The following is a 21,588-nucleotide window of genomic DNA, read 5'->3' on the forward strand; positions in this document are numbered from 1 at the left end:
CTTGCCTCTAAGGATAATAGTTAATATTTATTGAGAGCTTAGTGTATGTCAAGCAGTATGCTAAATGCTTTCTGGGCCATTGTATTATCTAAGTTAATAACCAGAAGAACCCTTTAAGAAAATCCAATTATGGGCGCCTGGGTGGCTCAGTGGGTTAAGCCGCTGCCTTCGGCTCAGGTCATGATCTCAGGGTCCTGGGATCGAGTCCCGCATCGGGCTCTCTGTTCAGCAGGGAGCCTGTTTCCTCCTCTCTCTCTCTGCCTGCCTCTCTGCCTACTTGTGATCTCTCTCTGTCAAATAAATAAATAAAAAATCTTTAAAAAAAAAAAAAAAAGAAAATCCAATTATTCCCGGGTTTCAGCACCCCAAAACAGACACACACACACACACACAGTCCAATTATGATCTGAATTTTACAAAGTTACCACAGATGTGGAGAAGCTGGGTCAGCCTGCACCAAAACCATCCCTCTTAAGCAGGATGCTCTAAATAAAGTTGGCTCAAATATACTAGTTACCCTCAGACACAGGGAATAAGAGACCAAGTCCAAAGGTGGCAGTGTGAATGAAGTCAGATAATGAAAGGACATCACACAGGATGGAAACTCCCCAGAAACCATTCTTTTGGCCTTAAGCTTCCAGTCTTGATGAATTAAAAGATAGGATATTCAACATCCCCACCTTGGGTCATATGTTGGCATCCTAGGGGAACTTTGCTAAATAAACTATTTACTAAGGAAGCACTTTCATTCTGAGAAATGTGTTAGGGAAATGCAATAATGTAACATGGTAAGCCCACCATATTCTACACTCTAAACCTTAGATCAACAGGAAGCCAGTTGAATTTTGGTGCACTGCTGCTATGTGAATTTTTTCCTTATTTCTATGGAAATAGACACTCTGGGACAATTTTTTTTTTTTTAAGATTTTATTTATTTGTCAGAGAGAGGGAGAGAGAGTGAGCACAGACAAACAGAATGGCAGGCAGAGGCAGAGGGAGAAGTAGGCTCCCTGCTGAGCAAGGAGCCTGATGTGGGACTTGATCCCTGGACACTGGGATCATGACCCGAGCCAAAGGCAGCTGCCTAACCAACTGAGCCACCCAGGCATCCTTCTGGGACAAATTTTTATCTGGTAATTTAAAGCAGGTAAAGAAAGACCTCTACTAGGCAAAATGTTTTAAATGTTTTCAAAGCACTACTTCCACATTCATAATGCAACAGTAATGTACTTAAATATCTGTGACTGATAGTACATGTATATAATTCAGTAAGTCTCCCACTGCAATTATTAATTTCTTGAGGCTTCAGTACATCTTTATTAGTTTCCTTACCTTATATGTAGAAGAAAACAGGTGTGACCTTCACAGAGGACAGAGTTCCAATTATGTTAGGACCAAATATCACAGTTTTAATCAATTAACTCAAGTAAGGTACTAATTACCCTTATTACACACTTGTAGTCTGACTCTTCTGTAATTATACTGTAAAATACTGGTTTGCATTATAAGTGCCTTAGTGACTCCCTAATTCCCAAACTCAAAGAGGATCGCATTTTAATTATTACTGATTTCCAAACAAGAATATGAACTACAGCAGTACCAGCAGCCTTACCAAAAAGAAAATGACCCATAGTACCCTTTTAGAAGGCCAGAATTCCTTTGCTGGGTCTTAAAGCTGTGGCCTAAATAAGCAAAGGCAAAATAACCTGTAACAATATTATTTTAAAATAAAATGTTAAACCAGAATATGAATCAGATGGTTTCTAAAGCATAATGAGCAATAGCACAATGTTAATGGCCAAAAAAACTTTTACATAAACTTAGAAGCTATTTTTCTAGCTCTCCTTTATCACAGGACCCTGAACAATCCCAGAGACAACCTTCCCCAGCAAGGAACCACAAAACAGATAATCATGTCAAAAAATGGGCAGAAGACATGAACAGATACTTCTCCAATGAAGACATACAAATGGCTAACAGACACATGAAAAAATGTTTATCATCACTAGCCATCAGGGAGTTTCAAATCAAAACCACACTGAGATACCACCTTATACCGCTTAGAATTGCCAAAATCAACACGACAGTAAACAACATGTATTGGAGAGGATGTGGAGAAAGGGGAACCCTCTTATACTGTTGGTGGGAATGCAAGTTGGTGCAGCCACTTTGGAAAACAGTGTGGAGATTCCTTAAGAAATTAAAAATAGAGCTTCCCTATGATCCTGCACTTGCACTACTGGGTATTTACCCCAAAGATACAGATGTGGTGAAAAGAAGGGCCATCTGTACCCAGTGTTCATAGCAGCAATGGCCACGGTCGCCAAACTGTGGAAAGAATCAAGATGCCCTTCAAAAGACAAATGGATAAATAAGATACTATCCATATATACTATGGAGAATTATGCCTCCATCAGAAAGAATGAATACCCAACTTTTGTATCAACATGGACGGGATTGGAAGAGATTATGCTGAGTGAAATAAGTCAAGCAGAGAGAATCAATTATCATATGGTTTCGCTTATTTGTGGAGCATACGGAATATCACGGAGGACTTGGGAAGATGGAGAGGAGAAGGGAGTTGGGGACGAACCCTGAGAGACTGTGGACTCTGAGGAACTAACTGAAGGTTTTGGAGGGGAGGGAGAGGGAGGCTGGGTGAGCCTAGTGGTGGATATTATGGAGGGCACACATTGCATGGGGCACTGGGTGTGGTGCATAAACAATGAATTCTGGAACACTGAAAAGAAATTAAAAAAAAAAAAAAAAAAAAGGAACCACCTTTCGGAAGTGAGGAAAATCGTCTCAGCATCCAGCTTGGCTTGTAGAGTTCCTAGCAACATAGTATTAGGCATTATTATATAGTTGATAAAAGCTAAACTGAATTCCCACTTCTGCCTTGCTTTTCCCCAGGGCTTTTCAGTGTGATTACCCCTCATCCCATGTGACAGGAGTGAGGAGTAAGCAATACGTGAGGGTCAGGAAATCCCACACCATAGCCTCTGCCAGAAAAGCCTGCTAAACCTTAGCACCCTCAAAAGAGCATCTCTGATTCTCTCAAGGGACACAATGAATAATGAACTTTCAAAAGAAGTGTGTTACCACAGTAATAATGTAAGCCAGATGTGTCAGACTATTTGTATACATTTTTCTTATTCAATGTTCAAAGCAATACTGAGAGGTACACAGTGTGATCACTGTTCCACTAGAGGAACCGGATTCCTCACACAGACTCACACTGCTTACAAGTGGCAGAGCTAGGATTTGAACCAACAGAACCAGAGAGGGGTGGGAAGGAGCATGGTGCACGTGTGTGTGCATGTGAGAGAGAGAGAGGAGGGCAGAAAGACCACTTAGGTTAATTGTTTATTGGCTACTATTTATTGAACATTTAATATGTCCAATGTGCACGTCAGAGCCTCAGCACTTACATCCACTCTGCTACCCTCAGCTTGGGGCCTGCAGTATATGGTGCCACTCTGCAAATACTGATCTTGTTTTGGAGGAAAGTAGGGTGTAGTTGCTCAACACAAAGTTTAGAAGATAAATCTGGGTTCAAGTCCTGGTTCTGACATTTGGATGTCTTTTGCCTATTTGCTTTTACCTCTCTGACCCTGATTTTCCCATCTGGAAAATGGGAATAACAATTCCTACCTTCAAGGGCTGTTGACATCAAGTGAGAAATGTTTCTAATTAGGCTTCAAATGGAGTATCCACAGACCACTGCACCCAACAGCCAGGCTTCGGTTTCTCACCTTCTGTGAAACCTTCCACCACTCTGTACATGCTCATACTCCCTTTCTGTAAACCAGGCATTGCCTGTAGCTTTTTGATGGCTATACACTGTTTTGCATTTTATGGTACCATTTTGAGTTGGACTTGTTTTACCCAACGAACATGTAAAAGTTCCAGTAAAGCAGAGTATCATATCTATTCCTTAAATCTTCCACAATTCTTAGCCTCATGTCAAACATCCATTTATACCTTTACTCCTTCATTAAACAGCCCCTGAACTCTTACAATGTGCCAGACACTGTGCCAGATACTAGGGGTAGAACTACAAGCCAAACATGCACAGCCCCTGCCTTCCCGGGCGTGTGGTAGAGTAAGAACAAGCCCCATCCAACTACAACCATGTGGTTACAGACTTTATGCCTCATCTTTGTAGGAAAAGAAAGAACCAGGTCTTTTAGGATCTAATTCAGACTAGGACAGAGGGTGAAAGAGGCATCCTGGAAGATGGGACACAGAGATGAGTAGAATTAGCCAGGCAAAGAAGGAGGGAAGAAACTTCTGGACAGAGGACACACCTTAAGAACCTGAGCAGGAAAGCAATCTGCACATTGGTGGCTGTGTCATGGCCCCATCTGAGTGAGGAGGAGACCAGTGAGGGAACAGGCTGGAGAAGCAAGGGGGCCATAGCACACAGGCACATTGAGAAGGTCAGCTCATATCCCAAAGGATACAGGAAGATTTTGAAAAGAAGACTAACAAGCAGTAGGTGTGTCATAAATACCAAGATTTATCCCGAGTTTTACGTAAATAGAGGAAAAAAGTTCCAATACTTAGAAAGTAGAACTAGGGCAGACTCAGAGTTCATTGTTTTCTTTGCTTCCCACAGAGTTTATGCTGCTCATTTTTCCGTGAGAAGTCAGTACGGTCAATAAGACTTTGGACTCAAAGCTAAAATCCAACAGTGACCTTAGATACAACTTAACAAACTGGTTAATGTCTCTAATATTCCTCATCCTAATTGGAGCCCCTGTAACATAAACGTCAAACTAAATGATCAATGTTTCAGTTTCTAAGGTTCATGACATTTCTACTAAAAAAATCAAGCTATTTTGGGTCTTACGGGGTTTTTTGTGTGTGTGTGTTTTTTTCTCCTTACCTGCTTCATAGGACGGAGGGAACCAATTGTTTTCCATCCGCTGAATGCTGTCCAGTTGGGGATCTCATTAGGCTCAAGTAAGATTTGTCTTCCTAAGAAATTGGATCCTTCATAAGCTATCCACCTATATGAGAGCAGGAAAAAAGTTAGGGTACTTAAAAATAAAATGCAAAACCTTGTCAAAAATACCTTCTTTTATACAAGGTTCATTCTTTAAAACTTCTAGGCTTATAGATTTTTAAGGGAAAAAATGTATAATGGAAAGGCAGGAAGGACTAGGTGAAAGCCCATTGCACTGGGGGCTCAAAAGATTGGCATTCCAACTAGGATTCTGGTTTCTAACCTGCTAAAACAAGGTTCCCACCAGGTCTAAAATTTTTTTGCTAATATTGTCTTTTTTCATAACTCTTCAACCTTCAAAGACAGACCATAGCCTCTCACTGTTTCCAGTTACGCAGCACTAGTTCCTGCTCCCACGCCTGGCTGCGTCCAGGGCCCCTCCTGGGGGCTTCAGAGACCACTCAGACACACCTCCTCCTATAATTGCCCCAAGGCCACCAGGGACAGCTTCATATGATCCACAGAAATCCCCTGTCTTGCTTCAAGACCCAAGAGCTTTTGCAAATCCTCAGTACCCCTGGGGCCTTCCACTTGGGCCAAGTGAGAGCACATAGAAGCCTGCATGGCCCTGAGACGAGTCTTGAAACCTCTGGGGCATGCAGCCATGCCCATTCCTTTACTGACTGACACCAGCTGCATTTGCCCCACAGCAGCGCCCGAACAATCGTGAGGGAGATGGGAGGGCCAACAGACCGAAAATGCCATCTGGTCCTTCCAGACAAAGTGTGCTGAGCCCGATGGAGGTGGTTATCAAGCTGAATAGCGAAGGGGAGTAAGCAAATTCTCAGGACTCCAGGTCACCACTCCAGGTGACCACAAACAGTGCTTTCGGAACTTACGTGTGGAAGACAGGGTGGCTACCTTGCTTGGTTCAGACAGAGCACCCTGCCCCCACAGTCAAGATCAGGCTTGGCCTGGTTTTTCACAGATGAATGATAGGACAGATGACCTTTCCTCTACCCCTTCTCGCCTACACAAATCTAAGCCATCAGACTGGAGCAGAGTCAGGACAGCGTGACCATAGAAATGCTTATCTATCTCCCCAGCTGTGTAGACTTTTTAAATAGGCAGGGAAATTTCAGTTAGAAAACCTAGGCAAGACTTTATAAATTGCACCTCTCTCTATATTAATCTCAGCGAATTCCACAACCAAAAGGCATTAAATCTTGACTGTTATTATAATCACAAATCAGAGATATGCAATAATATGAGTATTAAACAAAACAAAACTTGTCACTGAGGGTAGCTGGCTGTGCACTGTCATATTCTAAGCCATCTGTAGCCTAAGAAAACCGTTCGACAGCCTTCCCTATTCCTTACTCTGTGTTCCTATTCTCTTACCGAGAATCCAGAACAGGGAGAGTAGGTGGATAATAAGCTAAGGAGAAGAAATAAAGTCAAGGTTAAAAAGTGCCAGTTTTCTACAAAAGACTGAAATAAGTTGGTAAGAAATTACATGTGAGTCAGTAATTATCAGTTCCATGTAGGAGTATAAAGAAAAGTATAAAAATGCTGTACAAGTCCTATATCACAGGGATGTAGCTTTCAATGCCAACAGACTTAGTTCAGTGGTAAATAATGTACAGGTATATAGTATGGGGATTATTACGCTTAGAGACAGTGAGTCAATTTACATTTAAGAAACACTAATGTCAAATGCTTTGAAGAAGAAAAATTGCTATACATGTGAATAATTCAAAAGCCATTTATTATAATAGTTGACTTATTTTTCAAATCAATTTATATTCTTGGCTATGTTATCCCCAAATATTTATATAAGTAGAGTTGATTATCACTCAATTTAAAAGTCATAAGAAATAAAAACAATCATCTTTACATTAATCTTCGTGAGCTATGTGTTTTCTTTGAGCTGACTTCTGGTACCCAAACAGCAGCAGTAGGGGAGGAGGGGCGGCTTCCGTGCCCACACTCCAGAAACACCCTGAGAGGCAGATCCCCCAGGAGGACTTCCAGCCTTCACCTCAAGTCCTCTCACAGGCAGGCCTTTACCATTTTTGTTCTAAATAAATATGCAAGTTCATACCTAATTTATGTAACCATAATTGTTCATATCTTTTTGTAAAGCAGTCTCCCAAATTGTGTAAGTGCAGGCCCTACACACCCCGGATGCACCCTGACAACCTATATGAACAGCAACACTGGTGGCTGGGCCGGGTCCACCAGGATCTTCAGTGTGGAGATAAGTACCTGGAACAAAGAGTTCTAGAGCAAACAAGATGCCAAATCAAAAGACAACAAAACACTAAGAGTCTTGCAAATAGTTGTGTTAGGCAGGCAATGGTGTCAACCAAAGAAGTTACTGATTTCATTACATATGTCCTGAAAGGGAAGTGGGCTCTACTGGTTAAGGTCATCTGGTCCACCTATACTAAGAAGCAGGCTCCAAGCACACGGCAACCCTTCTCCCCTGAAGGGCCCTTCTCTGAGACCTCCGCATGCCACTACATACTGGACCTGGTCCATTGTCTCATTGGAACAGAATCTACCATTATTACAGTGAGAGAGTAAAGGAGTGGCAGTATCATCAGGTCACATAACAGCAGCAGTGGAGAAATCAAAAGCAACTGTGCAACTCTCTCCTAAGACAGTGACCGAAGCAGGCCAAGCACTGTCCCATACTTACAGTCCACTTTTTACCCAGACGGACTGGGTGTAAAAGTGCAGGTCCTTGTTCAGAACGGAGTTCACAGCGTCTTCTAGATGCAGCTCTCTTCCCTCACAATGTTCCAGAGCAAAAAGGCTAATGGAGGGTTCTTCAAAAACCTAAGAGCACAAAAAAGTGCAAGCATCAACGTACATGGTGACCTCATTTCAGTGACCTCCGAGGCAGCCTACTCAGTGTCCTCGAATGCAAACAGTCCACTGGTCTACCTTCTAATGACGTTATAGTCAAAACTGCACTGGTGAGATTAAATTCTATTCATAATTTTTGTTCACTTCTTTAGTAAATTAAAGTTCTAGAAGAGCAATCAATCTCATAATGAAAATGGACATTTGGTTTCAATTAAGGTCTGTTGTGCTGTGATATGGACATCATGGTCTTGCCAGTGCTTGCAGCTGGTAACAGAATAAACATGGGATGGAATGGCACCCTGGTTTCCCCAGAAGGCCACAGTAGCTGTCACTGACAATGCAACACTTGGTGACTCTAGATTCTTAAAAACATTCCTAGGAGGAAGAAAAAGACATTTTTAATTTACAGGGGGGAAAAAAAAAAAAGAAGCCAGAATGCCCAGGGACAGGACTGCTTTTCACGTTAGCAGTTAATATTTCTCAACCTCTTGTGTCAAAGAACACAATCAACTTTGCTCTTTTCCATTCATTGGTCTATGCAGGACACCACGCTCGAAGGCTTTTCAGGTATGAGAGGACAAAGCAAGGTGCTGTTCCTGGCGTTCGGGGCATTAATAACTAAGTTAGGAGAACTGCAAAGACACTGAAATGGAATCCAGAGTAGGAAAGGATATGCCCTGAGAGTACTCAGAATCTAGAAGACTAGATTCTTTTTAGCAGAAGGGAACAGGAATCAAGGAAGCTCCATGGATGTGGATGCTGTGGTATGTGAGTTCGGTCTTTAAGGAGGCAGTGGGTTTGGACAGGCCCAGAGAGAATGGAGGCAAGGCACTCTATACAAAGGAAGGGAGACAAATGCACAGAGGTACATGTGAAGGGAAAGGCAAATAGACCCACTTGGCCAGATCGAGTCCGACAGAAAAGTGTCAGGTGCCCCCACTGTTTGCTATGGGTATTGAACTGTCTGTCTGTCTGCTTCTCCTTGCCACTGACAGGCAGAGACAGATTTACTGCCAATGGGGAGTCCTTGAAGGCTCTTGGATGGGGAGCTAAGAGTGGGCTGGTACATGAGAAGCAGAGCACTGGTGGCAGGGACTGGGGATGTTCAAAGAACTGTAAAACAACTAAGAGCAAAATGAATTATGACAGCCTTACTCTTTCCTGCAGTCTTTGGAATAACAAAGGATGGGAAATGACTTAAATGTCCATTAAAAGGAGACTGGCTAGATAAGTAATGGTACATTCATAGAGAAATATGGCTGTAAAAAGAATGAGGAGATCTTTATGAAAGATCTCCAAAACGTATTCTTTAGAGGCGAATATGCAGTGAAGAGCAGTGTGGAAGGAGGTACTTCTTATGCTTCCACTTTGTAGGAAAGAAGAGAAAACTCAGGCACATGTACACACATAATTCGCATATATATACAAGAACAATTTTCTAAAACAAACAAACAAAAAAACCCATAAAACTACTCCATGACTACCCATCAGGAGACTAGGATCTGAGAACATAAAAGACACAAGTGAGAGCTGAAGTTTTGACTACATGCCTTTTGTACTTTTTGATTTTTGAACCATAGAAATATACTCATTCAGAAATTTAAGTTGGTGATTATTAATGTAAATTTTGCACATGTTTGGTTATTTTGTGTGTGATTTTCTTTAAATGGACTTCAAGAAATCTATCAGACAACAACATGAGTGAAGAATAAAGAATGAAATAAATGGAAGTATATGGGGGAAAATACTCTAGTCCAGATAAAAAGAGGGCCAGACCTACAAGTATGTTTTGGTGGGGGAAGCTGCTGGAAGGTTAGGACAGGTGAATAAGAGACACCCAGAATTACTATCACAGTGATAAAATAGATAGAATAAGGCAAACATATGGAAGGAGTAAATACAGAAAAAGATGTGAAAAGATGTGGCTGGGGCATGGTGGTATAATTTATTATATATGAGGAAATCTGGAGGCAAAATATATCCAGAAGCTAAGAACTTCTATTTAGGACTGAATGTTTTAATGCTGAGGTAGACACAGGATAATCTGAACAGAAGTGTTTACCAAACACTGGACTGTTTGATCTGGAGGTCAGGAAAACAAATCCAATGTAGGCATGGTAAGTATGTATGGCAACTCCCCACAGCTGGGAAACACAAGCCAGCGGGGGGCCGGGGGGGGGGATATGGAGGAGGACAGAGCTGTGAGGGGGTGGAGTGTACTAGGAGAAGGGAGCCCAAAGACAAAACACTCCAGAAGACAAGGGGAAAGGGAAGGATGAGGAAGAGTTGTCCACAGTGTCAAATTCTCCCATGGTGAGGAAGAGGGCGGCTGTGATGAGGCTTCTGCAGTCTGGTGATCAGGTGGCAGCTGGAAACCTGTAAGAAAATTCCCTGAGTGGCACAGAGGAGATGAGGGTGGAATCTAGGCTGGAAGAATCGTAGATGGGGTGCACAGGCTATTTTTCAGAGATCTTTGGTGAAGAGGAGGAGGGAAATGGGCTAGTGGCCTAGGCCCATGTTTGCAGGCACAGTGGAAGGTGACGGGGCGGGGGATTGGGGGTGGATAGAAAGAGGCTGACTACTGCAAGAGAAGAGGGAAGGTACTACAGAAGTGAGTGGTCCAGCCTACTGTTTCCCATCAGTTCAGAACCTCTGACTGGAATCAGTCCATGCGGGAAAAGAGCACTTTGAAAGGATGAAATACAAGGAAAGATAGAAAAAAGAATGCCAAAGAAATGTCCAGGTTTTTAAATAGGTGAGTCATTTTCGCTTTACATCATGTGGCGAAGGTTCCCTGCTGACTAGGGAAGGTCTGAAGTGGGGTCCAACGGAACCATCTGCAGTGAGAGAAAGGTTGCGTATCTGCGCTCTTCCACATGTGGCTACTGATCATGTGAAATGTGCCTTGTGTGTGGGGCCACGGGACTGAATTTGTTTACTTTATTGAACTAAATATTAAATATAAATATTACAGATATAAATATTAAATAACCACATGTGGCCCGTGCTGTGGTAATGGACAATACAGATTTAGGAATTAGAGGATACTGGAAAAGAATGTACCCGTCACTGTGTGAAGTGAGACAATAAGGCAGGCATAAATGGGCTGCCCAGAAGCATTGATTTTCCTTCAGTAAACACCATAAACTAGGTCAGGAATAGAAATTCATCTCTAGTCACTGGAAGACCACAAGCAAGATTCGGCACCTCCTCTGCTACCTATAAAATCAAAATTGGAAGCGTCCCAAGAGCTTATAGAAGAAATATCCTTATAGGAGTCCAGAACAGCAGGTTAGAAATGTAAAAATGTAGCCAACATCAGACTTAAATTACCCACTAGAACTGGTAACTGAAGGTGGACAACCAAAATTCACACATAAGCTCCTGACTTTATTGTTGGACTTTCCCCAACATCCTCACCCTTAAATTTACTAACTAATTAGATAGACAGATAGATAGCTAGATAGATAAATACATGCATTTCGGCTCACCGCTTTACACACTTGGTTGAGTTATTAATTAGTAAGGAAGGGCAGACAGGCAAGGAGCCCGGTCAGGGCTCACAATCAACCATTAGCAACATTCTCCCAGGTAAAAAGTTCACTGTGGTGGACTGACAGATGCCTGGATTAACGTGGATTGACAGATGCCTGTACTTAAGACTCACATAATGTACTGTTTTAAACCCAAGAGGGAAAAAACTAAAAGCTTACTAGGAGAATGTAACTTAAATGCTAAATGTTATTCTGAGAAAAAAAGGACCTGTGTATATTTTTCTTCTTCCTTTTGCAAAATGCCCATAAAGACATTTTTTTAAAGACTGCCATTATCACTTAAATGGCATCAAATTCACTCCCCAATTTAAAGACAATCTGGCAATTCTGTGTCTACAAATTTTAGCATGCAATGTAAAAGTTGATGCTGGGGATCACAGAAGATAGGTTTTAAAATGATGACGTGAGGAGAGTGGGAATGAAATTATAGAAAATAACTGAGACAGTATTTTTTTATGAGTTTATAGAAATCAGTAAAAATACCTCACTCCTTCATTAACAACAATGGGGTCATCATGTGGCTCAATCCATCAGACTTTTCATCTGAGAACATCCATTATTTCCAAGCTTAAAGTCATCTACCCTTTAGAGGTTTAAAACATATTTAACTTGATCTTTCTCTGATTAAATTGTTTAAATTTAAGTAGTTTTAATTTATAAAATATACTTAAATTTATAAATGCCCTTGATTTAAAAATGTACATAAAGGTTAGGAAGGTCAACATAAGTGCTAATGTGGACAGGATGATGGAGGGGAACTGGCAGGTCATCAGTCAGAAATAAAGAACCTTGAAGACCTATCTTAAAAATCACATTTGTTTCTGATACATTTTCCAGACATGAAAGTAGAAATATAAACTATTAATAGTCTTCAAAACTGCAGACTACAGAATAATCTGAACTTTGCAATGACAATAGGAAACACCAGAACTTAACTACAATCTGAGCTCTACAAATGTCGTGGCCTCTGTCCATGTTAACTTAAAAGACAGCCCACCATTTGGGGTCAAAAGCTCTTCTTAGGTGTCAGCAGTAACAGGACATTCCTGCTGGGTCAAGTCTAAGCCAGGCAAAGATCAGATACCTTTTCTAAAAAGAGGACATAGCTAAGAAAGAAAAGGAATACTTGAACAAATTGTATAAAAGAACTTTTAATGAGAAAAAAAAAAAATCCAACATATCCCTCATCATCCCATCAAGTAAAATACATTTTAAATGACAATGCCAATAATAACTAAGATATATAGCACCTTCCTGAGTGCCAGGCATTATATATAAAAATATCCACCCATAACCCCTCCCATCCAAGCACCAACCAGGCCCAACCTTGCTTAGCTTCCGGCATCCGTGACCCCTTACCCATAATCCTGAAACCAAAGAAGCTCTAAAACCAATCCCCCCCCCCCCCTAATTCAATTGGCAACAAAACCTGACCTGAATAAGTGGAAAGCTACTTCTAATATTTCTCCAATATGTGTAGCTATAAATATACTGCTATAGTAATAGGAATGAGTTTAATTATGTGGTGCTATTTCAAACCCTTTGGGACCCTTTGGGAATATTTCCTTAAAGGCTATGTGTGAATCATACCACTATTTAAAAGTAGAAAAATCCCAAATCCCCCAAATACATTGAGATTAGGGGGCTGTGAATTTGTTCACTTTTTAACCCATAAAAGTTCTCACTGATGTGGGTGGTATTTTTGTCCTCACTTTACAGATGAAGAGTCAAGGCCCAGGTGACACAGAGCAGTGGAAGAGCTGGCATTTGAATCCAGAGAACAGGACCTCAGAGGCCATGTTCTTCACTCCTACATTATGGCTTAACAGATTCTAAAACCAGTGATTATAACATAGAATAGTATTTCTGATTGGCTTCTGTTGTCTGGAGCACTTGACTCCAACTTGCTTGACTGGGGAATACATATGTTCCTTATTCTTACCTCCCTCTGTGGCTTAAAAAGTGTGTCAACCACCTGAACTGGAAGTTCTGAGATCCTGGTACAAGTACTCTGCTACAAGGACCACATTTACATCTACATACTTTTTTTTTTAAAGATTTTATTTATTTATTTGAGAGAGAGACAGTGAGAGAGAGCGTGAGTGAAGAGAAGGTCAGAGGGAGAAGCAGACTCCCCATGGAGCTGGGAGCCCGATGCGGGACTCGATACTGGGACTCCGGGATCATGACCTGAGCTGAAGGCAGCTGTCCAACCAACTGAGCCACCCAGGCATCCCTACATCTACATACTTTTAATATAATTGGATAAATCTAATTTTTTACTTGAAACTACAGCTCTTTACTTTGGCAACTGTATAGTATAGTTCTTTTGAGTTTCAAATCACCACTTATCTGGAAAAGGTGTTTATTGTACCCTCAGGATTACATTACTTGGTTAGACTCTAAGTATAATATACACTCTTCAAAATATTCAGCCATCAGCCACTGAAAACAGCCATATCTGTATAGCCTGACAACATCGCTTCATCTCAACCCTTTGCCAAAAGAACCATGGCTAAAACACTAAGTACAACTTAAGTGAATTAAAGAAAAATAACCATAATGCATACCTCTAATACCACTCTGTTCCAGAGCAGTACTAAACAGTGTGCTGGCAAAAAGTTATGTGAAATGATATAAATTTAACAGAAGGCTCATAAAGCTCTCATAAGACTGTAATCTGGAATCTTTTAAGTCTGGCCTATTAAAAACAAAAACATATAAATCCCTTCAGCCTCACGAGTTCATGGTAGTCTTGATGTTGCATGACACGTATTAGTTATTGTCTGTGAGCTGTTCTAGTACTGAGTGCTTACCATGAGCTAAAGGCTGCACATGTATTAGCTTGTTTAAACCTCACATTTTATTAGATAACAAAGTTGAGACGTAAGGGTAGTCAGAAACATGCATAGGTCCACTTAGCTGATAAGTATGGGTCTATCAGGCTCTTAGACTAGACTCTTCAGTGAACTATAATCCTCCTCAGAGAACTGCTTTCATTTGGCTTAGATAATAGGTTTCATTATAGATCTACCTTTCCTAATTGGTTTCCCTTTAAAAATAAATTATGCTGCATTTGAAAAAGAATGTATAGATGACCATGTAACCAACACCCAAAAATAATAAATTTTTTATATTTGTACTGAATTTTATAAATACATAAAACATAACAGGTGTGGCTAAATTTGAACCTCTCTTCCTCTGTAAAGGTAACCACTATGCTGAAGATGTGAATCCTTCTAGCTCATATTTTTATACTTCACTAATGGTCATGCATCCTTTGTTTTTAAATATCACTGAAATGTATCTTACAATAACACCCGTTAGTAATACCTGGATCTCACTTTTCATCCATCAGTGCTGCAACAAACATTCTTGTTCCCCTACACTGCTCCATGTAACCGACCCTCCTTCCAAAAGCTGTGCATGAATAATCCCATTTCTTTCCCACCCCACCAAACCCAGGTGTTGTCAGACATTCACATGTTCATATCTCAAGTAAGGTAATGTTACCTAATTATTGTTTTATTTTTCATTTACTTGATTACTAGTGAGGTTTAACATTTTTTGCATATCCTTAGCCATTTTCCTCTCTTCTACAAACTGCCTCTTTGTGTCCTCTTGCCAAGTTTTGAAATAGGCTTTCCTTTTTTCTCAACTGATTTGAAAGAGTTCTTTTTATATTCTGTACACTAAACCTTTACAGGTTTTATAAGGGCTGCAAATATATTCCCCCAGTCTGAGGCTTGCTGTGATAGGCTAAAAAATTAATATTCCCCCACCTCTCCCCCTCCCCCCCCCAACTCCACTCCCCAGATGTTCACATCCTCATCCCTGGAACCTGTAAATATGCTTCCTGATGTGCTAAAGGGGACTTTGCAGATGTGATTAAAAATTAAAAATCCTGAGGTGGGGATATTAGTCTGGATTATCCAAAGAGGCCTAAAATACAATCACAAAGGTCCTTATAAGAGAAAGGCAGGAGGGTCAGAGGACAGAGAGAAGTAGGGGTGATACACTCTGAAGACAGATAGTGGCCATGAGCCAAGGAATGCTGAGGACCTTGAGAAGCTGGAAAATTCATAAGGAAACAGATACTCCCCTTAGCATTTTCTGGAAGGAATGCAGTCCTGCCGGCATCTTCATTTTACCACACTAAGACCATTGAGATCTCTAGAGCTGTGAGACAGTTTGTTGCTGTAAGCCACTAAGTTTGTGGTAATTGGTTACAGCAGCAATAGGAGATGAATATACTTGCCTTTTACCTTTCTTCTACCGACCTGCACATTTTTTTTTTTTTCCAAATCCATCGTACTCCATTATCATTAGGTGAGTTTCCATATTTTCCTCTAAGTTTTAAAGCTTGTTTTTCACATTTAGATGGCCATAATCCATCTGGAACTTATTTTTGAGTTTGGAGTAAACCAAAATTCTAACTCTTGGGGTTTTTTTTCCATGTAAAGAGCCAACTGTCCCAACACTATTTATTTAATAGCTCATAATATCCTCATTGTAATGCTATTTCGGTCAGCTTCCAATTCCATTATTCATGAAGGTCAGTTTCTATGCTCTCTGCTTCCACTCTTTCATTGTCTCTCCTTCCATGTCTACCCACCATCTTAATTATTATTGTTGTAGCTGCAATATATACTTGGGAAGACAAATGATCTTGCCTGTTGTTCTTAAGAATTATCTTGGCTATTTTGGATCCCTGTCTTCTCCAAACCTAGGATAAGTTTCTCACGTGTTCCCGTCCCACCCTAAAAAGACACACCCCTAGAAAGACAGAAGATTCTATAAGCATTTTGCCTGGAAGTGTATTAATTTGGACAGGACCACAGCTTCACAATATTGAGTTTTCTCCATCTATAAAAGGTTACATCGCTTCATCTTTTACACCCTTCAATAAAGTCTTCTAAATACCTTTCTGCATAAAGGACGTATTAGCACTTTGTTAGATTCTTAAGTACCTGGTAGTTTAATTGGCATTTTCTTTATATCCAGGAACTTTCTAAAAATTCTTATTAACTCTAAGAATTTGTCTGTACATACTCTTGACAATTTTGTTTCTTCTTAATGTTTTTGTTTGGTTTGGTTTTAATCTTATTTAAGTGGCTGTGGCTCCAGAATACTATTGAATAGAAATGGTGATTATGGAGACCTTGTTGTTCTGCTTGAATTTGAAGGGAAATGCTTCAACTGTCTCACTAGGAACTGTGAGGTTTACTCTGCAGGGTTTTGCTAGCCTTCCTTTTTAAAATGTACAAAAGAGTTAAAACTATTAACTCAATATGGATTCAGCTGAAAAATTTAATAGTAGCCAAATTCTTCTACACTTTATGAGCTCATTGCTTCCTTTCATTCTGGGGTTGGACTGACAGTCTTCTACTATTTCTAGCTGGGGCCCTGATTCAGCACCCTTGCAAGGCCTTGCCAATTCTTATTCTACCTCTAATATTATGTATGTCATCACAGTTATAATTTCATTTGAAGTTTTTCTACAGCCTCTTGTTACAATGTTTCTTTTGCTTTGGCTGCTGCTAGCAGCCAGGACTGGATTATTACTTCAAAAGAGGCCATGTCCATGCCAGGCTACCACAGAGACACTACAGAAGCAGTGGGTTGAAGGCCACTTGCACGGAAACACAGTAAAGGCAGGTTATCCCACACACTACGAGGCCAATGCCGCAAGCATTTACGTGGGCTCCCCATTCACCTCCAGCTCCTAACTAACTGTTTTGGGACTGTTCTATGGCATAACCTTACTGAAAGCTAATATACTACGTTATTCCCTCAGATCACAGGAGTCCTAACACTGGATACCTTGTTTTTTATATTCAATTAGAAATATATCCAGATACTTTTTTGCAACAGAACTAAAGACAGACAAAGGTTTGAAAATACCTATTCTAACAGTTTCTTCACAGATGAGTTAATGGAGGTACAAATAAATTAAGGGATTTTTCCCAGTGTCATGGTAAGTGAGAAGCAGAACTATCAACTATGCTCCCAAGGTCCTGTCACTGTAAAATGACCGCAAATTATCCAGGGTCTCTAGAATGTAACATAAGTCTGGGCAAACAAATCAGCCTGGAGCACACAGTCATTTGCAAAACATACTAATCTTGTATGAAGATGGAATCTTTAAAACTTCTCAATATTACACTGTTATGACTTTTCAACAGTAATTTATAGTGTGTCTAGAAATGCCAGCTATAGGCAACACCTTCATAATTCTGCAGTTGTTACTAATTGACAGAATCATGAGTCTGGCTCATGTATATATGTAAAGGCAACTCAACTAGACAGAAACATTTCCCAGAATGAATCCAGAAACCCACTGGACTGTGGCTTATGTTATAGTATTAACAAATCTGGAGAAAAAGGCCAGAGGAGAGGTGACTGAATCAGAGAAGCAGGATAGGTAGAGTATGTCTTGCATTTCCCAGGGAAAGACAACACAATTTGGAGCACACACACAACTGAGACCCCTAGGAGTCTCTTTTGTGGGAAATGTTAGCTGAGTTAACTAATCTCAAGATAACGAACTTCACTTTACCTAAAACTTATGCTCAACAAATAACCTTCTGAGGACTAATTCAGTTTCCCCTGTTCCCTTAGAGAGGGTGAAAAATGCTCAGGACAGAGTTCTCAAGCACTGCAGCCATGAGAATCCAACTACTACAGATCAGTGTACTGACCTGGTTCACGTGTCAGTCTCCTAGGTCTGATCAACTCAGGGCATCAGGGCCACCAGGGGTAGCATGGTTGACTTCACCAAGAAAACATTATCTCTGTTAAGGCTTCTTCATGCTCAATCTGGGTGTCTCTGCTGGGATGCCCACCTTCACAACACATTCCCTCCAGTTTAAAACCAAACCTAATGTATCCTCAATAAAGACTTTTCCAAGATTTAAAACACCCTATGTAAAGGCATTAAGAAGATAAATGTGTTGCCCTTACATAACCTGACTATATTCAGCTTTTTAAATCTCTTCTTGGAGTGAAACTTTAATCAGTTCTTGGAGTGAAAAGGTTCTGTCTATAGCTCCCCGGCCCTTCCCAAGAGACACCTTCACTTACACGGCTTGGGTTCCATGGAACCCAAACAGTGACATGCAACTCTGCAGTAAAACTTAAAAACATTTTTCTATTTTCATTCTTAATTCTTCACTTTTGACTTCATGAATGTAAAATTGTAATTCTTCAAAGAAAAATAACACTCATTCATTTTGACTGTTTCTAAAATGCGTTCACTAGAAATTTAGTTGGTTTAGCATGCTGAATCAGAAGTCCTACAAAATCCTTTCAAGATGGTACTTTCATATTGAGAGCTATCTATTTTGCTTTTAGTTAATACCAAGTAAGTATCTGTCTGCTGGTTTGACCACAAAAATTGCTAAGCAAATTCCTTTCCCAGTAAATATGGACTGCTTTCCATGCCTTTTTCAGCCTTATCAATACTTGGGAGAGACTGACCAGACCACATTCTTTTTTCTCCACTGGTTTTTGTCCAACAGACAGGAAGTATCAATAGCCACTTAGTCTTTCCCAGTTGGTGTCTAAAGGGCCATGGAGAGAGACCACAGACTGTTTCTATTCTTGTTTCTCACCCAAGACTATTCTTAGCCTGATACCAAGAATACTCTATCCAGGAATGTCTTGTGAAATAAGACTACACTGCTTAGGTTGGGATCAAAGATTCTGAGTATGATGATCATCTTTGGAGTCAGCTCTGGTTGAAAGGTCTCAGTCACTACTACTGTTACACAGGGCTTCAAATCACCTCTGTGTAAACCTCATTTCTGACTAAATGCCCTGATGAAATGATCATAATCAGACATCTCGATAATCCCAGATCCTCATTACTTCCTCTGCACAGACCCTATAAACATGGAGTGTGAACTAATGCTGCAAAGTAGTGATCCTGTTTTGCTCCAATTAAAATTCTGAGTAAAGATGATAGAAGGGAGAAACTACCAACCCTAAAAATGTGGGTCTCCAAGGTGACACAGGTAACTCTGCACAAACCAGGCAGGAAATCCCTAGTTCCCCCAAACGAAGGTTTGAGGTCAGTACCAGTGGCTATATCAAGATCTATACCTTAAAGTAACACTGTACACCAGACTAGCAAATTATCGTGGGACTTATCTACTAGAGTAATAAAATGAACAGGTTATTATTGTTATTAAGCAACTGCTACAATTATGGCCAAAAATTTACCGCTAATTAATATCTAACATTTAATAAGTGCTCACCACGTGCTAGGCATTTTATAACAGTCATTTCATTCAATAATCCAGTGGCCTTACAAAATACTATTATTTTTCACAGATGAAGCAAGTGAGAAACTTTATTAAATGTCATCCAAAATGGTTAAAGTATCAAACTGGGATTTAAGCCCAGGTCTCTACACATTATTCTAGTTCCTGTGTTTTGAATTCTCACTTAAATATATAAATCAGTCTACATTTTGGTTGGATTTCATGAGTGAAACCCAACTTTACAGTCCATGAATAAATTATTCACATTTTTATATTTACCCATGTATCACTTCTTCCAATGTCACGTCATTCATGGTAATTAAACTGGATAAGAAAAAATCTTGTAATTATGCATTCAAGCAAAGTACTTACATAATCAATGGGCTTGAGTGATTTCACCCTTGATGTTGGACAGCCACAGGAAGTAAGGTCAGCATAGAGGCCTTCTTCTAACACACACTGATTATCAGAAATGTCCTCTTGGTAATACAGGAGCCAGCTTAAAAACAGGCAGTGAGACAGTCAGTCAAATTGCATCAGTTGGGAGGGCAGGCTCATCATCATGCTGTGGGAACCGGGGGAGGAGTAGGACACAAACAAACAAAACTATTCTTTACTGACTGCTTACCTACCCTGTGCCATATGTGGGTTAGATATGTAACCTGTATTACTACATTGTGTCCTCAATTCTATGAAGTAGAAACACATCCTTATTTTTATAAGCAACAAAACCAAGGATTAGAAAGGGTAGATGATTTGCCCAAGGTCTTCTCAACTGCTAAATGGCAGAGCTGAAATTTGAAACAGGACATCTGCTTTAGGCTACCAATGTTAGCTTCATTTAGTGTCCTTACGTACAAAACCCTGGGATCAGATTATAGTGATTATTAAGTACTTGAAAAGATTAGAAGTTCTTTTAGGGAAAAAAATCACTTCTATCCTCATTTAATAATGGGCTTGCTGTCAGTCTGGGGAATACAGAAACTAGACTCTAAAAATCACACAGCAGTATATAAAATCTGTCACCTATACATCTGTTAATGAAATTTTTTTTTTAATAAAAGAATTAAGTCCATTAGAATCTTTGATAGTGGTTATCTTCAATATATCACTCATCAGAAGTTTGTTTAGGAAATACCTTTTTGAAAAGAAAGAGCCCAAGGGAGAAATGAAGGGGCTCTTCCTCCTTTCACGTCCAGTGTGTTTAAGTCCTAGCCTGACACTCTGAGACCACCAGAACTGTCTTTGTGCTAGGCCAGGTTCACTCTGGACCACCAAAGAGATGCTCTGTAACATTATAACTTACTGTCGTATCTCCTATGTAACTATGCATTTTATCAAATGTTTCTAATATGTTAGGCATGGAACATGCATCATTTATTTGGCCCTTATAAAAATCCTTCGAGGGGCACCTGGGTGGCTCCATAGGTTAAGGCCTCTGCCTTCAGCTCAGGTCATGGTCCCAGAGGGTCCTGGGATGGAGCCCCGCATGGGCCTCTCCGCTCAGTGGGGAGCCTGCCTCCCTCTCTCTCTCTGCCTGCCTCTCTGCCTACTTGTGATCTCTGTCTGTCAAATAAATAAATAAAATCTTTAAAAAAATCCTCTGAGGTAGGTACCATTATTATCCCTCCTTTACAGGATAAAACAACTAATTTTGGATAGTAATCCAATTTGTTTAAGGTTGTGTATCTAGGAAGTGGTAGAACTGGGCTTCAATCCAGGTCTTCCAAGTACTTACACAAGTGCCAGGGTTCCTATATTCTATTATTAAACTGCAGTTTAATACACATAGATATATACATATAGATATATACATATATAGATATATACACATAGATATATACATATATAAAATGTATATTCTCTATATAAAGAGAATATATGGCTAATTTTTCCTAGATTTCAGTGTCAAGAAAAAACATTTTCCACCAGAAAACCTTTAATA

The 21,588-nt window shown here is 40.2% G+C and overlaps 1 protein-coding gene across 2 annotated transcripts in view; it reads right to left on the reverse strand.

The window, feature by feature from the left end:
• CRYBG3 (crystallin beta-gamma domain containing 3) overlaps positions 1-21,588 on the reverse strand; it is a 117,063-nt gene that overhangs the window by 4,664 nt on the left and 90,811 nt on the right. For both annotated transcript variants that reach the window (XM_059164391.1, XM_059164392.1), the window contains 3 exons: positions 20,016-20,142; positions 7,656-7,795; positions 4,892-5,015 (listed from right to left, as the gene is read on the reverse strand). In XM_059164391.1, the coding sequence (XP_059020374.1) occupies positions 4,892-5,015; positions 7,656-7,795; positions 20,016-20,142 (391 nt within the window). The remainder of the gene's footprint in view (positions 1-4,891; positions 5,016-7,655; positions 7,796-20,015; positions 20,143-21,588) is intronic.

Source organism: Mustela lutreola, chromosome 2, assembly GCF_030435805.1.
Source record: "Mustela lutreola isolate mMusLut2 chromosome 2, mMusLut2.pri, whole genome shotgun sequence".
NCBI classification, from domain to species: Eukaryota; Metazoa; Chordata; class Mammalia; order Carnivora; family Mustelidae; genus Mustela; species Mustela lutreola.